The following is a 17464-nucleotide window of genomic DNA, read 5'->3' on the forward strand; positions in this document are numbered from 1 at the left end:
GTAAATGTAAATTTATTTATTTATTTATTTATAACTGTGTATGAACATTGAAATAATACAAAAATAAATACTCTAATTTATTAATTTATTTTGGTAAATAAACTACAATTACTTCAAGTACATAAAATATAGGCAATAAATATAAACATAAACATAAATATTAATAATATATAAATATAAATATGAATGAATGGACGAATTACAGTTTAAGTCACCATGTGTGAACAATGCTAAAATAAATTACTATATTATGTAATTAAGCAATAAATAAAATAAAATAAAATAAAATAAAATAAAATAAAAATGAACAGAATTATCATTATTTAGTAATTTATTTAAGTAACTATTTATGAACACTGAAACAATACAAAAAATAATTTAATGTATTAATTTATTTTGGTAAATAAATTACAGGTACTTCAAATACATAAACTATAGGCATGTATATAAATATAAATATAAATATAAATATAAATATAAATATAAATGACTAGAACTATCATTATTTCTATTTATTTAAGTAACCATGTGTGAACATCAAAACAATGCTAAAATAAATTACTGTATTAATTGATTTCAATGAATAAAATAGGATTACTTACTTGAAGTAACAAATTATCATTGTTTATTTGTTTATTTATTCATTGGAAACAAATGAATAAATGCATTTAATAATTTTAATAAAAGCAGTATTTATTTATTCATATAAGTGCGTGTGAACATCAAACAATATTACAATAAATACATCTCATTTTATTTAATTAACATTGCTTAAGTGAATAAACAGATACATACACGCATGTGTAAATATTATCTGATCAGCAGAGGATAATCGAAGTCTTTTCAGTTGTATCCCTTGGTTTAGTGTGTTTACATATGTCGGTGTTGGTTGTTTTCTGCAGGGTGTCGGAACGGACCCTCACATGGCTCTGGCGTCTGATACCAAACTGGCCAAAGAGAAGAAGAAGAGCTCGATGGTCGGCCTGTCAGAGGAGGAGGAGGAGCTGTCCATCAGGATAGGTAGAGCAGGAGTTCACTCAGGCAAGCTCCTCTTCACAAACCCACAGTCTGCTCTCCACTCTCTCACTCAATGTTAAAGCTGCACTGATGGCTCTCTCTGGGCTCCTTTTGTTTCACAACCACTTCCTGGGTGTCTTGGACATTATCTCTTACTTTTTTGGTTCTGTCTTGAAACCTAGTGTCTTAGAATCAACAATTTGAGGTATTATTGGCACTTGTGATGCTAAGTTTATATCAAATTATACACACAATCAAAAGTTTAAAAGTTTGAAAAAGAGTTTCTTCTGTTTACCAAGGCTGCTTTTATTTGATCAAAAATACAGTAAAAATTATGAAATATTTTTTACAGTTTAAAACAACACTTATTTTATTAATATTTTTAAAAAATGTAATTTATTTCTGTGATCAAAGCTGAATTTTCAGCATCATTCAAAGTCACATGATCATTCTAAAATGCTGATTTAGTTCTCAAGAAACATTTATGATTATTATCAGTGTTGAAAACAGTTGTGCTGCCCAATATTTTTGTGGAAAATGTGATAGATTTTATTTTTAAGGATTCTTTAATGAATAGAAAGTTCGAAAGAACAACATTTATTTGAAATAGAATGTTTTTTACCGTCACTTGTGATTAATTTTAAAGCAGCCTTGCTGAATAAAAGCATTCATTTCTTATAGAAAAAAAAATGTCTTACTGACACTAAACACTGATAAGCTACAAAATGCATTGCAGTCTCTACGACAGCTTGATGTTAGGAAGATTGAATTAAAATTAAATTCTGCCATCATTTACTCTCATTTGCCTTAATTCCAGACATGATATATTTGGTGTTATATGTAGAGCACAAAGGGTAAATGTTTTTTATACAGAGAATTATACAGCTCTGTTTTGCACAAAAGTAATTCACAGAAAAAAACTAGAATTACTGTGATGTGCTGTCAAATTGATTATGACTTCAGGCGTGTTTGATTATTGAGTGTTTTTGAAGCTTGAAAATTATGTGGACTTTCAACGGATGTTAAAAAATGATGAGAGGATAATAAAAACGTCTCAATTGTCTTCCAAGTGTTTGGAATGAGAGCTGATGACAGAATTTCATTTTCGGATGAATTATTCTTTGATTTGAGTGAATTAAGTTTGTGTCACTGGCTGTTATAATGATGCTCTTTTGATGATCAGGCTCACTAGGTTTTGTGACAGACTTTTAGAGTTTTTTTTCTTCTTTTTCTCTCTTTATTCTGGTCCTACAGCGGTCACACACTCCCTGATGGTTTAATCAGTGTCCGGTATCTCTGTCTTTTATTTATTGTGTATCTGCTCTTCCTCCGGCTCTTCTGAGACAGGATTGCCGCTTTTGAGTCTCTTTACTGTACTATAGAGGGCTGGTGGCGGGGCACTTTAAATTGCTTTGCCACGAATAGAGCGCAGAGGGATCATACGGTTTTCTCAAGCGATGCTTAATGCAATATTTATGGAAATATTGGCATATAACTTTTGCAATTTACCACTATGAAAGAGCACAGGCGGATCAGACATATGCTGAATGGAGCTTTAGCTTTTTTGTGTGTGTATATGTATGTTCACAGAAAGCACAAAAAAAAAAAGAATAAGGGAGCATATTACATTTTATTGTGTTTTAAATGAGTAAAACATTCTTACTGACAAATGGGCAACTAATTAGGATTTGGGGTAAAAGTAATTAGTCTTTTAATATGTCATAAATTGATTTTTGTTGTGAATATGAATGACATTTTTCATCTTCTGTAAATTAGGGAAAAATGTATGATATTTATTTTTTGCTCAGAAAAACAAAAACAAACGTGCAATTAAATTAAACAGAAAACTTTTTTTTTTTTTTTTTTTTTTTTTTGTTGGAAGAACAACAATTTAAAGCAGTATTACGATTATTGTTTTTATGCTTAAACCCTTTTTCATCTTTGTCCCATACATGTATACATGTATGGGTCATTCCACGAAATCAGTGTCTTTTCCACTTAATATTTTTTGAATATCCATGAAATGAAGACACCTTAAAATGACAAGAAATTGTATTGTGCCATCTCAGGCTATCAGGGCTCTATGCTTACTTTTTTCTTTAGGAGCACAGACTTAAAAAAAAAAAAATAGTAGCACAGACAAAATTTCACGAGCACCTTCTAATTAAGCAAAAAAAAAAAAAAAAAAAAAAAAAAAAAAAACACATCTGATTAAAAAAAAATAATAATAGTATTCCCATTACGAGGTGATATTCGACTCCTTTAAGTGATTTACAAGGGAATTTTGTTTTTACCTTTGTAATGGCATTTTTCTAACTTTATTAAAAGTATGACATCTTTTATGTTTAATTTTTTATTATATTTTTAAAACTTTTTAAATGTTCTAATTAAGGCAACAGAATACGAACAAGTAGAATATCAGTATTAACAAAACTAATTTGTACTACAGAGGTGCACAGAACAACACAAAAGTGGCTTGTAGGTGTATTTTCATTTGTTTAATGAGGCTCAGAGGTGGCATGAGTGCAATCAAATTCATAAATTCATGTTGAGATCAATGTTTTAAATATACAATTTTGAACACAGAAATATTAAATGATTTAAATAACTAAAAAGATACTTTAAAAATGAAACTAAAACCGACAGTAGGTGGCAGAAAGTCACTGATTTAATTACTGAATCATTCATTTGATTCGTTCAAACAGCTGATTCATTCAGGAATAAAGCAAGTGACTTTCTTTATGAACAGGAAATTGAGTCATTGACTCACTAGATTCGTTTAAAAACGCACGTTCATTCATAAACGAAACACCACTGTGTTTCAATGGAGGTGCGCAGCAGACTATTTTTGATTACGAATTAGATTAACTTAATATTAACTTAACTTAGATTAACTTAATATTAACTTCTTGTTTATTTAACTGTTGTATTAAATCAGTATCTCCTTTGCAAACTCCCTTAAAAATCATTAAAAACTGTCACTCATCTTAGTTCATTGCGATCTCACAAAGTTCCATTTTAGTCAATGAAGCTCTCTGCACTGCACAATCAGTCTCTTATTTACACTCTCTCTGCACTTTTGTTTATGAAAGGATTGGTTAGAAATGTCTGTGATACATTACTCAACATTGAAACCTTTGAAGCTCCCCTCAGCGCAAACACAAAAATGCTGATCGCACATGGTGCTCCTACATTTTTTTCATACAAATGTGACTAAAATGGTCGTACTGTAGAGCCCTGGCTATGTGGTTTATTCTTTTATGACTATTTGTCTGCCTCATGTTTTGGTATTTTTGTCAACCCTGTTACTAGATACTATAGTTTAATTAAAACTCATATGCCACTGAATGATATAGGCAGTAGCTCAATAATATACAGAAGGTGACCTTTAAAATGTTTGAATTTTACACAGACAGTCCTTAAAAACAGGGTCAAACCTAATCAGTGTCATCCCTGTTACCCACATCAAAGCCTGTTGACAGGCTGACAGTAACAGGTTTGATTATTTCAGATAAATTGGCTAATTGCTAACTAATAGTCAAGTTCACAAAAGCACATATTGTACACTTTGAAATGATTTTACGTCTAGATATTGATTATATTAAATGTAAACAATTATTTCTTACATTTAAATTAAGAATGGTAACAGGATTGACACTGCATGATGGCCTTCCCTCAGTCAAGCCTCATAAATAATCAAAAACAGAACATTATAGATGAGTGAGAGAAACATGCTTATGTTTCAAGTGTTGGAGTCCTGGTTGAGAGATGATGTGACCTCCTAGAAATGACTTCACTTGAATGTAAATTATTTTACAAGGGTTTTTTGATGAGGGTAACACCTATAAAAAGATTTATATTTTTAAGAAAAATGCATATTTATGCCAGAAACATTGCTTAGCAATGAGACTAATGAGATCAATATGCAAATGTGATTTTTATTTTGTTTTGCAAAAGTCCTGCTGGAAAAGAAAAATGATAGTGAGAGACAAGCCAAAACTTTACCCTTACCGGCATAAATGCTATTTAAATTATTTAAAATAATATTTAATTGAATTTTTTACGTAATATTATATGTAATATTGTTATGTTTTTAAATTGCAAATTTATTTGTTGTTGCACCGATTTCGGGAATATATATATATATATATAATTTTATTTATTTATTTATTTTTTCTGGTCCTTGAATCTGATTGTCTGATAATCTGATAATATTGTTTTTGTGTCACATAATGCAGTTTTATACACAACACTTTTACTTTATTTTAACTTGTGAATAAATATATAGATGTAATAAATAAATAAATATAAAGTCAAATAATTATATTATATGAGCAGTTTGGTTTTCTATTCATTTTCTGTGGCGTTTGCAATTCATGCAACCATGTTACCAAAGTTTGACATATAATGTATAAATACTGTGTATAAACCATCATTTCTAGCAATAAGTATAATACTCAGAGTTTTGATTTAGGTTGACTGTTCTTTATTAAATTTAAGAAAATAAATAAATGTTAAACAATTTTACTTGTGTAACAGAATTCAGTGGTTGAACTGAAATTGAATAAATAAATAAATAAATAAATAAATAAACAAATAAAACTACCATTAACCATAGCAAAAATGTGATAACTACTGCAAACTGACATTTATATATAGTTGTTGTCTGCAAACATCAGGATGGACATCTGATCTTGAATAACAGGGTTGAATGTTTGAGCTAAACTCAAATAAATAAATAATACATTAAAATATTTACTTACTTGTTGACTTGCTTGTTTAAGTAACCAAAATTAATTATTAAAATACCCGCATGATTTAAATTAAATTTTTAATTATATTTGTTATATTCGTACAGTTACTTAAATAAATAATGTAAATTGTATTAACTAATTAATTTATCGCTTAAAGTAGTAATATTTTATTTACTAAAATAAATTAAGAAGTCAAATCAATTTCTGCTCTATTTTCATACACACATCCTTAAATGAATAAATAAGTAGTGTGTTTCCACAGGCTTGGATTTAGTAATCCTATGTGATTTTACTGTGGGTAATAATTGCTGATAATCATGATATTCACAAAAGCCCAGCATGAGTAATTTTAATCATGCGTGAAAATGGTTTAATGCAGCAGCTCAATGCAATCATGAAATTATAAGAGTAATAATGCCATTAACCATAGCACAAATCTGATAATTGCACCAAACTGACGACGCATTAAGTCCATTTGCTCTTTTACTCTAATAATCTATATATATGTATATTATATATGTAAAATGTTTATTTATTTGGGGTGTTTTCTGTACACGTCAGTTGATAATGTCATAAAGCGCCTGCAGCCGACTGAGGTTACGTCCCTTTTACAGGCTGCACTTTCACGTGTTCGTCATGTAATCTTCTCACACTCGTTTAGCTCGGCTAATTAGACTGTGTGGATTCGGCCTCAGGAATTACAGCTGCAGACATTTAACAATGTTCCCAGGGCCAGATAAATCCAGCTACGTTTTTTTTTTCTCTCTCTATAGAGTTCATAAAATCCATGTTTCTCATATCAGTCACTCAAACTACACTTCTGTGGGAAAATTAAAGTAAAAATACTATTAAGCTTAATGGGTTGAGTGAAGAATGGTCTCTTCAGTTTCTGCTAGAATATTCAGATAATATTCAAAAAGCCATATGGCACTGAGGTGAGACAGTGCTCAGAATCTCAGGTGTGTGTGTGTGTGTGGTGACATGAGTGAAATGAGGCCGATAGCAGTTCTCTGAGTTAGATTGCATCACACGCTGACAGAGAGCTGCGTGTGTTTGCTCAGGATGTTTGCCTGCTGTTTCTTCATAATCTGTTGCTTAAGACTGCCTTTAAATTCACCCTCAGCTTTGCAAATATTCTGTGTTTGCACACGAACACACAAAGGGTCCGAGGGAAACCATTTCTGACAGAGCTGTCTTATCTTCTGCTTACTCTTGTGCCGCTTGATTCACTGCTTTCTCTCAAATTGCATGATTGATCTCAAACACGAATAAAGCAGCTAACAGTTTCCATGAAGCCTGTATATGCAGTGTATCATAAAATATATAATATCATATTCAAAATGCCTTATGACGCATTATAATGCTTAAAAATATAAATAATAAATTATGTAAGATAAAAAAAAACAAATCAATTGTATTTTAAAATCAAATATTAATATTTATTCTTTAATATTTTTGTATTTTGAGGGGATTCAAAATCATCATATCATTTATCATCACTGTGGTTATAATTATTTATAACAATAATTATATATTTAATTATTAAATAACAATAAAAATGAATGTATATAAAATAAAAAATATATTTTAAATTAATAAATAAAAATGATTTAATTAATCAATTTTAATTACATTAAATCATTTGAAAAATATTTTCTATTTATATAATAAGTCAAAATTATATATATATATATATATATATATATATATATAAAATATATCAGGAGGAATTAAAATGATCTTTTAAATTATTTTTTTTTAAATAACATTTTTCTTAAGCTCTTTTAAGATAAGAGTTCAATGTGCTATTAAATAAATAAATGCAATTCATAATAAGATATTCAAAATGCCTTATAACACATCATAATCTGATTTATGTGATGATGATGCATTAATAAATGTAAATATATTTTTTAATACTCTCAGAAAAGACACAGCGTAATACTTAAAAAAAAATCTAATAATTGTATTTAAATTCAGATATATCATGGTACTAGACAATATTCACCTTTAAATTATGCACCATTTATTTCCATATAAAATAATATAAAATTAACTGATCAAATTCTTTAAATCTAATACACAAAAGACAGATTGATGGCATCTTGTGGGAGAAATACGGAAAACTATATGCAAAACTCTTATGTAATACTGTACTTATTAGAAGGGATGTAATCATGTGGGAAATATGAGAAATATAGATATATAATGAAAATATACTAGATATAATAAAGGAAGTTACTATTTACCAATAAATGGGATTGAAATATCATTTATTATCACTGTGGTTATAATTATTTATAATAATAATTATTTATGTAATTATTAAATAAAACAAAGTTTAATTAAATTCATTAATAAATTGTAATTAAATTAAATAATTTTTAAAATGTTTAATTTATTTAATATAAATATATACATTTATTTAATATAAATATAATATTACAAATATGATATTTTTAATTTATTTAATATAAATATAATATTACAAATATGATATTTTTAATTTATTTAATATAAATATAGTATTACAAATTAAAAATAATTTGTATGGGGTTATGTCAGGAGGAATTAAATTCTTTTAAATCTATTTTTGACAAAACAAGCTCTTTTAGGGTAAGAGTTCAATGTGCTATTATATAAATAAATTCAATGCATAATAAAATATTCAAAACTGCCTTAAAATGCATCAAAATCTGTTACATGTGATGATGATACATTAATAACTGTAAATTTTATTTATATGTATATATATGTTATAATACTCTCAGAGAAGACACTTAGCGCAATACTTTAAAAAACCCTAATAAATTGTATTTTAAATTCAGATATTAATATTAATATTTATTCTTTAATATTTTTGTATATTGATTTTTAAATCCCTAAATAATGTGACATTTATTTCCATTTAAAGTAATACAAAATTGATCAGGCTCTTTAAATCTAATAAATGAAAGGGCGATTGATGACATCTCGTGGGAGAAATACAGAGAACTATATGCAATACTTTTATATAAGCTGGGAAATATAGATACAGTTTGTGGAGTCAACTTAAAATAATTTGTTTCCCTGCTGCCTTAAAAATTTAAGTTCAGTCAACTCAAAAAAATATAACATAATATAACATTGTATATTATATTATATATAACATTTCAATCACCTTGAAATGTTAAGTTTTACTAAGTGACAACTTAGATATTTGAGTTGATTCAACTTACAATTTTTAGGGGTGAGGTTATCATTATTTATAATGCAATTTGTATGCATTATTAATACCTTTATGATACATTTTATATAGAGGCTTCATAGACAGTGTTGCCATAAAAACTGCTTCTTATTGTGTGATTTTCCTATGGGTGCTTTTCCTTTCCAGCCATCACTGTACACATCATCCATCAGACCCCATCAGACCCAGAGAGAGAGATGTGGGCTATATAAGTGAAGATGTCTGTTTGCCATTTCTTATATCAAATCAAGATAAAACTAATGCTCATTTTTATGCTTTATTTTTGAAAAGATTTCCATGTTTTGTTGTGTCCAGCGTTTCTCGGCACTGCATGTTTTTCGTTTTTCCATGAACTGAAGTGAGTTTGTAGTAAGACAGCGAGGATGTTCAGTGCTGGAGGGGCCCTGCGAGCACGACTGACACACGCTGTGCTTTAGCTGCACTCATGAATGTGATGCATGCATGTCGTTTCAGTTAATATAATGTCTTGGGGATAAAAGCAACATTTGCCTTTGCTTGTCTTTGCCTTTGGCCATCATGGGTTTTAGGCAAAAGTTTGCTGATTTCTCCCATTTGATAAGCTGTCCAGTTATTATTATTATTTTTTTAAATAAAGCATTCAGCAAATGCATACAAGCTAAATAAATAAATAAATGAATAAATTTATTCTACTTGTTAGTTTTAAGGGGCACTATCAGGAGAAATTCAATTTCCCTAAATGTATACATTTAAAATAATTTTCTTTTAAATGTATTGTTTTAAATTACATTTTTCGTTAAGCTTTTTTGAGGTTAGAGCTTAATGTGCTATTTAAAAAATAAATGAATAAATAAATGTCTTGGGGATAAAAGCAACATTTGCCTTTGCTTGCCTTTGCCTTTGGCCAACATGTGTTTTAGGCAAAAGTTTGCTGATTTCTCCCTTTTGATGAGCTTTCCAGTTACATTTTTAAAAATAAAGCATTCAGCAATATTCATTCTACTTGTTAGTTTCAAGGGGCACTATCAAGATGAATTCAATTTCCCTAGCAGAAATAAGAAAAGCAAATGCAGCAATAATAATAATAATAATAATAATAATAATACAGACAGTATACATTTTGATTTGTATGTGTGTTTGTGTGTGTGTGTATATTTATATATGTATGTATATATGTATATATATATGTGTGTATGTGTGTATATATATATATATATTTAATAAACAAATTTAATTAATAAATGAAAAATATGTAATTAAATTTACATATTTAATTAAACAAATTTTAATTCAATTTAATCATTTTTAAAACAATTTTATTTAAATATTCAATAAAAATAAAAATGAACGTGTATAAAAATAAAACATAGATTTTTAATTAATAAATAAAAAATATTTAAATAAATAAATTATTTTTTAAATCAATTAAAACATTTTTTAAATATTTTATTTTATATAAAATAAAAAAAACATTTTCAATTAATAAATAAAAATGATTTCATCAAATTAATGAATACATTTTAATTTAATTTTTTTTAAAAAATGTTATTTAATTAATCAATGAAAATACAAATTAAAAATGATTTGATTCAATTAATTAATATGTTTTAATTCAATAAAATCATTTTCATTTTTTTATTTTTAAATAAAAAATAAATGTATGTATGATAAAATGATACATTTTTAATTAATAAATAAAAATGATTTAAATAATTAATTAAAATGAAATGATTTAGATAAAATTATTAATTCAATTAAATCATTTTAAAAAATAATTAAATAAAAATAAATGTTATATATACATATTTTTATTCATTAAAAATAATTTATTTGGGGTTATTTCAGGAGGAATTAAAATTTTCTTTTAAATATATTTTTTTAATGACAATTTTCTTTAAGCTCTTTTAAGGTAAGAGTTAATTGTGCTAATAAATAAATAAATAAATAAATAAATAAGTAACATACCGGTGCTGTCTTTTAGAATCAGAGAAGCTGTTATTGAATATTGTAGCTGTTAAATCTAAATTAAATCTGACAGCAAACCCACAGCCATTTCTCAATCCAAATGTGAAGAATGTGTTTACATGCAGCTGAAATCTTAAAGGCACAGCAGCTGAAAACAGAGAGAGGAAAATGGTTATGGAAAACTAAATACTGACTCTTTTATTGCGAAAGAAAACAAAACAAAAACACATAGTTAGCTGGCCTCCCTGAATGATAAAGAAACACCACACGTCTGCGCCTCTGTTTGCAATTCTTCCTCTGCGTCCTTGTTTATAATGTGGAGTATTTGCTGTTTATTCTCCTGTTGTGTTTGTAAGCCGCTGTTTTTTTGTGAAATCCCTTCTCCCTTTGGCCCCTGAGGCTCCTGCTTGTTATATGAGATAGTATTTGAAGGTGAAGATGGAGGCGGCGCTCATCAGCCGAGCATTTGCCAGAAAACACAGCAGGCCTCAATAGACGGGCATTATCACTCATTCTCTCTTCCCTATGGAGGGTTTCAGCAGCAGAATATGAGCAGCTCGCGCTGAGCCCGTCGTAACTTGGCTGCGTTCAGCTCGCGCACGTCTTTTGCATTACACCAACAGCAGGGTTCGGTAGACGGCGCGCCGCGCTGTTTGTAAACACACAGTCATCGCGAATGCCGCAAGGTAAGACAGAATGAGGTGACTGCGCCAAGTGAAACGTGCTTTCGTGTCAAATAGAGTCCTAAATGTTAAAGAACTCCAGTCAGAAACCTACAGTCTGACTGGATGATGTAAGAACATGTACTACTTGCCAATGTCACTTTAAATAGCCTTTATTCCAGAAAAGAAGTTGCCAAACACTACTAGAAGAAACATCATTTTGACTTGTTGCTTTAGACTAGTTGACAGAAAACATCCAAAATACACTTTTTATTTTATTGCACTTTAGGAGTTTTTTCTTCTGCACTGATCTAAAAAGTCCTTATTTCAGCAGCAATTACATACACCAAATTTATGTTTTTTACAGAAGGGTTAGTTCATATAATCATTTGCCAGATTCTGTACCATCCTATTATCATTTTATTGCTAAAAACATGGTAAAAATGTTTTTTTTTTTTTTTTTTCTGTCTGTTGACAGTATTTTTTTTATATTATTTGTGGAGGTTTTTTATTTTTTTATTTATTTATTTTTTTTTTTTAGACCTGGCTTCATCCAGTGATCAGATTTATGTTGTGGAAATGCATGCAAATGAGTGCATATTTAATTACATAATGCCTAATTTTCATATTTAAACAACACTTGTGGAAACTTGTAATGTAGTAGTAATAATAATAATAATAATAATACAGTATACACTTTTGTTTGTGTCTGTGTGTGTGTGTATGTATGTATGTATGTATGTATGTGTATATATATATATATATATATATATATATTATTTGATTTATATTTATTAATATTAACATTTATAAATTAATTTGCGTTAATAAATACAAAATATTTAATTAATTTAAAGAATTTCATTTAATTAATAAATAAAAATAAATATTATGTTATATGCAATTATATATAATTGCTGTTAAATAAAAAAAATGGTATGGGGTTATATCGGGGGGAATTAAAATGTTCTTTTTTTATATCTATTTTTTATTACATTTTTTTTTTCAATCTTTTTTTTAAGGTGGGAGTTCAATGTTAAATAAATAAATACATAAATAGATAAAACCATGCCGGTGCTGTCTTTCAGAATCAAAGAGGCTGTTATTGAATACTGTGTTAAAACTAAATTAAATCTGACAGCAAACCCACAATCTGTAACCAAAGTGTCATTTCTCAATCCAAATGTGAAACATTTGTTTACATGCATCTGAAATCTTAAAGGCACAGCAGCCTTGTACTACAAAAAAACTGTTCCTAATATAATCAAGATTGTGACATCTATATATTCATTATATATCTATTCAGAATATTATTGCATATATAATTACTATAAATAAACATAGACATGATTGTTCGTTCTGAAAATACTGGTGATGCTCACTTCTGCTTCTACTCTATTATGCTGCACAGTAATTTAATCATTAATGAGAATTATTCATGTCCTTCACATTATGTTAAAATATGTGCACGCCAAACCAGTCTTGAGTGTGTCACATTGAATGATGTTTTGAGCTGGGGAGAGACTTCTGGTACTTTCACCTGCTTGTTTGTTTATTGATTATTCTAATTTCCTCTCTCTGAATGTGTGCTTGACATATGACGGCTGATATCTAGTTTACGTCCTGATAAATGGCCCAAACAAAATTGAGTATTTTTCAGCAATTTGCCACTAAGCTGGAAAACATTCAAAACAGGCTTATTGGAAAATGCTAAACTTAAATTTTATTCATTTTCACACAAATTATGATTACAGGGGAAGATTGATTAATAAAGACTTGTTTTCACACACTTTCTTGCACAATAGTGCATGATTTGTAAACTGATACATTTTGATGTTTGCATCACATAATCAACTCTATATGTTTGGCTTTTCTGACATAGTAAACTTGCTCAGTAGCGCACCCGGTACAGCGTTGCACTTGTGTTTTACGGGACGCTTCATGTCACAAGTCATGATAGAAGTGCTCAAAAAACAGTGCTGCCTTTCAGAATCAAGTTGCTGTTATTGAATATCGTAGCTGTTAAAAACTAAACTAAATCTGGCAGCAAGTGTCATTCCTCAATCCAAATGTGAAGAATGTGCTTACATGCATTTAAAATCTTAAAGATGCAGCAGTCGAAAACAGCCTGTTTACTTCTGCAAGTGCATGATTTGTAAAATAATCAATTTTGACATTTACATCATATAATCAGCTCTATATGTTTGGCTTTTCTGAAGTAGTAAACTTGCTCGGTAGCGCACCCGGTACAGCATTGCACTTGTGTTTCACAGGACGCGTCACAGCACAAATCATGATAAAAGAGGTCAAAGACCAGTGCTGTGTCTTTCAGAATCAAAGAGGCTGTTGTTGAATATCGTAGCTGTTATTCAATAACAAACAAACAAAATCTGGCAGCAAGTAGGGCTTGGCTATATGGCAAAAAATTAATCTTTTTTTTTTCTTTTTTTTTTTTCTCCAGAACATTTGACCAATTCTCGACTTGAAAGTCAACTTGAAAATATAACTACAACATTATTCAAATAACTTTTTCTTTAATAACTCTCTAGTTAAAGAAAATTATATTCCAAGTGCACCACAAATAAATTTGTCAACATGATGTAAATGAATCACTTGTTAAATATCTATGTGTGAACCAGTGTTGCCACCTTCTTTCTATGAAAATTAGCTAAACCCTGCTTGAAAAGTCACTAAATGTCGCTAGATTACATCATACGCTAATTAGCATGACGTAAGTGCATCGTATATTGTTTTGCCTCTCTGCGCTCACATATGGCATTTTAATGCAGCCAAATTCTCAATAAAACTGTTTTCATTGATATATTTTACTGTTTCTGTTGTCAGACAACGTGATGAATATGAAATAGTGACTGAAATGCGGCCCATTAAGACTACACAACCAGCTCTTAAAGATATTAATATGCATTAAAATCCTGATTCATAATCACAACATTGTCTGATGAAATCAAATACACACACGATTAAGACGTACGGCTGTGCTATGATTTCGACATGTAAAACAACAGTTAGAAGCAACAAAATATCTGTTTTACCTGTAAGCGCTGCTCCTCTCTGCTGCTGCAGATGAAGAGAGAGCGCGAGAGAAGTGTGTGTGCGAGCTGGGAAAGCAAGACCTCGTGCTTGTGCAGAATTACCGGAGAGTCTCAGAAACTAAATAAGGTTTGTCCAAGAAGTCGCTAGATTTGGCGCTAGACGCTTTTTTGGAAAAAGTCACCAAGGGGGTCTGAAAAGTCGCTAAATCTAAGTTGGCAACCCTGGCATGAGCTACAACTACATCTTGTACAAACATGTCTTATACATATTATATGTTTTTTAAGGTAGAGTTCAATGTTAAATAAATAAATACATAAATAGATAAAACCATACCGGTGCTGTCTTTCAGAATCAAAGAGGCTGTTATTGAATACTGTGTTAAAACTAAATTAAATCTGACAGCAAACCCACAATCTGTAACCAAAGTCACACGTGAGCAGTTAATCATGTGTGCCGACATGCGGTTGGATCGTTCTTTTCTCTTTACTGTTATCATGATTTCTCCATTTCTAAAAAAATAATACTGTGGCAAAACATTTAATTCCAATTAATCGATAAAATCAGAAAAAATCGCCCAGCCGTAGCAGCAAGTGTCGTTCCTCAATCCAAATGAGAAGAATGTGTTTATATGCAGCTGAAATCTTAATGGCACAGCATTCATGCTAGTGCATGATTTGTAAACTAACACATTTTGACATTTATATCACATAATCAGCTCTATATGTTTGGCTTTTCTAACATAGTAAACTTGCTTGATATCACACCCGGTACAGCATTGCACTTGTGTTTCAAAGGACGCTTCACAAAAGCTCAAAGACTTTTAAAATGGCATGGTTGCTTCAGCAAATGTGTTTTTACATCACATTTGCTTTTGTTAACACTATTGGTTAACAAAATTGGATTTAGGGTTGAGTTTAGTGTAGATGGTACCTTTAACCTTTTAGCGCCACTCATTGGACTTTTCATTGTTGAACTGCCATAATATGAACGTCATCATAATCGTAGTCATAATAAAATATTAGATTCACATTCATCTGTTTAGGATAAAACTAAAACACTTTTACTGCAACTTATTATATATATACAGGCTGCCGTTCAAAAGTTTAGGATCAGTAAGATTTGTAATGTTTTTTATAGAAGACTTTTTTGCTCGTCAAGGCTGCGTTTATTTGATTAAAAATACAGAAAAAACTGTAATATTGTGAAATATTATTGCAATTTAAAATAGTGGTTTTCTTTTTTGATATACTTTAAAATGCAATTTATTCCTGTGATGCAAAGCTGAATTTTCAGCATCATTACTCCATTACTCCATCAGAAATCATTCAAATATGCCGATTTATTATTATTGAATAGATAGAAATTAATACTTTTGTTTAGCAAGGATGCGTTAAATTAATAAAAAGTGATATTAAACACATATTGTTAGAAAAGATTTCTGTTTTGAATAAATGCTGTTCTTTTTAACTTTTTAATCATCAAAGAATCCTGAAAAAAGTAACGATGAAAATTCAGCTTTGCGTCACAGAAATAAATTGTATTTTAAAGTATATTAAAACAGAAAATTCTTATTTTAAATTGCAATAATATTTCAGAATATTACTTTTTTTTCTCTGTATTTTTTATCAAATAAATGGAACTTTGATGAGCATAAGAGATATCTTTAAAAAATGTCATCTTTTTTGACCATCATTTTGTATATAAATGAACTGGTTATTGCAGTATGAGAATTATGAGATTTTTTTTTTTTTTTTTTTTTTTTTAACAATAAATGGCTTTCATGGTCAGTTGCATTGAAATATCAAAAAGACGAGTTTGTTTGCTTTGATCAGGCATATTATGTGCATGATATGAAGTTGCCATGTCTATTGTTTGCAGTTTCTGACGGATTCCCTCGTCTAAGTCCTTCATGAAGAATATCACAACCTTCTTTTCTTTCCTGCAGTAGCAGTTTAACCATGCAGTCAAATTTCTGTGGTTAGATTTAACACATTACATTACATATTATTCTAGCAATGAAAAGACTGATGAAATTTGATCACGAAGTGGATCGTTGGCTGGTTTTCCTTTGAAATGCACTTTGTATCAAAACAATTGTTTTACCAAAAGTGTACAGACTTGAATGGCCTGAGCGGCTGTGATGGCGTTTGTCACCCGCAGCTACAAACTCCCTCATGATCGAGGTGATTCAGGTGCTTGAAGACAGAGCTGGCCTTTGAAAGACAGCCAAACACATCCTGTGTGTTTGATTGCTCACAGCCAGATAACTCGTGTTTCTCAGTGTCTGATGGAGAGCGTGAAGCAGTCAGTCTGCACCTGTTACAGCTGAACAGCATTTTTGTATCTGTGACCACAAGTAGCCTTTTCACAGAGACTACAGGAAACAGTTCCAGCATTACCAATAATACTTTTAATAATCATCTCTTGTGTTTTTAATTAAATTGGGGGCATCTTGAGATGCCAGATCTTGAGTAATCAGTTCATGCAATTATTGAGGTATTATGATTGTCTTATCATGAGCTCCTGATGATTAGAAATGAATTCCCAATAGTGATGCATATTATAAAAATTAGGTTGCTGTGGATGTTTGTGTTCTTTGCGATTACCAAATGGCATGAAGGATTTTCTAAAAAAAAATAAATATCTTCTTGTTATTTTAATATACTGTTCGTGTATCTTGTTGATATAATAAACTGTTAGTATTGACTTTGGGATGGTGACAGTTGAACATTTTATCCTAACTCGTCTCTAAACACATTTTCACTTAGTCCAGCATAAAGACGGAATTGAAATCCCTATGAGGTAAC

General features: G+C 29.6%; 1 protein-coding gene across 2 annotated transcripts in view; it reads left to right on the plus strand.

Moving 5' to 3' along the window:
* Positions 1-17464, plus strand: part of LOC127173962 (zinc transporter ZIP11) — a 165867-nt gene that overhangs the window by 71299 nt on the left and 77104 nt on the right. Inside the window, exon 5 of one of the 2 annotated variants that reach the window (XM_051124094.1) lies at positions 903-1041. In XM_051124094.1, the coding sequence (XP_050980051.1) occupies positions 903-1041 (139 nt within the window). The remainder of the gene's footprint in view (positions 1-902; positions 1042-17464) is intronic. The other variant, XM_051124095.1, reaches the window with a different exon arrangement.

Source organism: Labeo rohita, chromosome 12 (assembly GCF_022985175.1).
Source record: "Labeo rohita strain BAU-BD-2019 chromosome 12, IGBB_LRoh.1.0, whole genome shotgun sequence".
Lineage (NCBI taxonomy): Eukaryota > Metazoa > Chordata > Actinopteri > Cypriniformes > Cyprinidae > Labeo > Labeo rohita.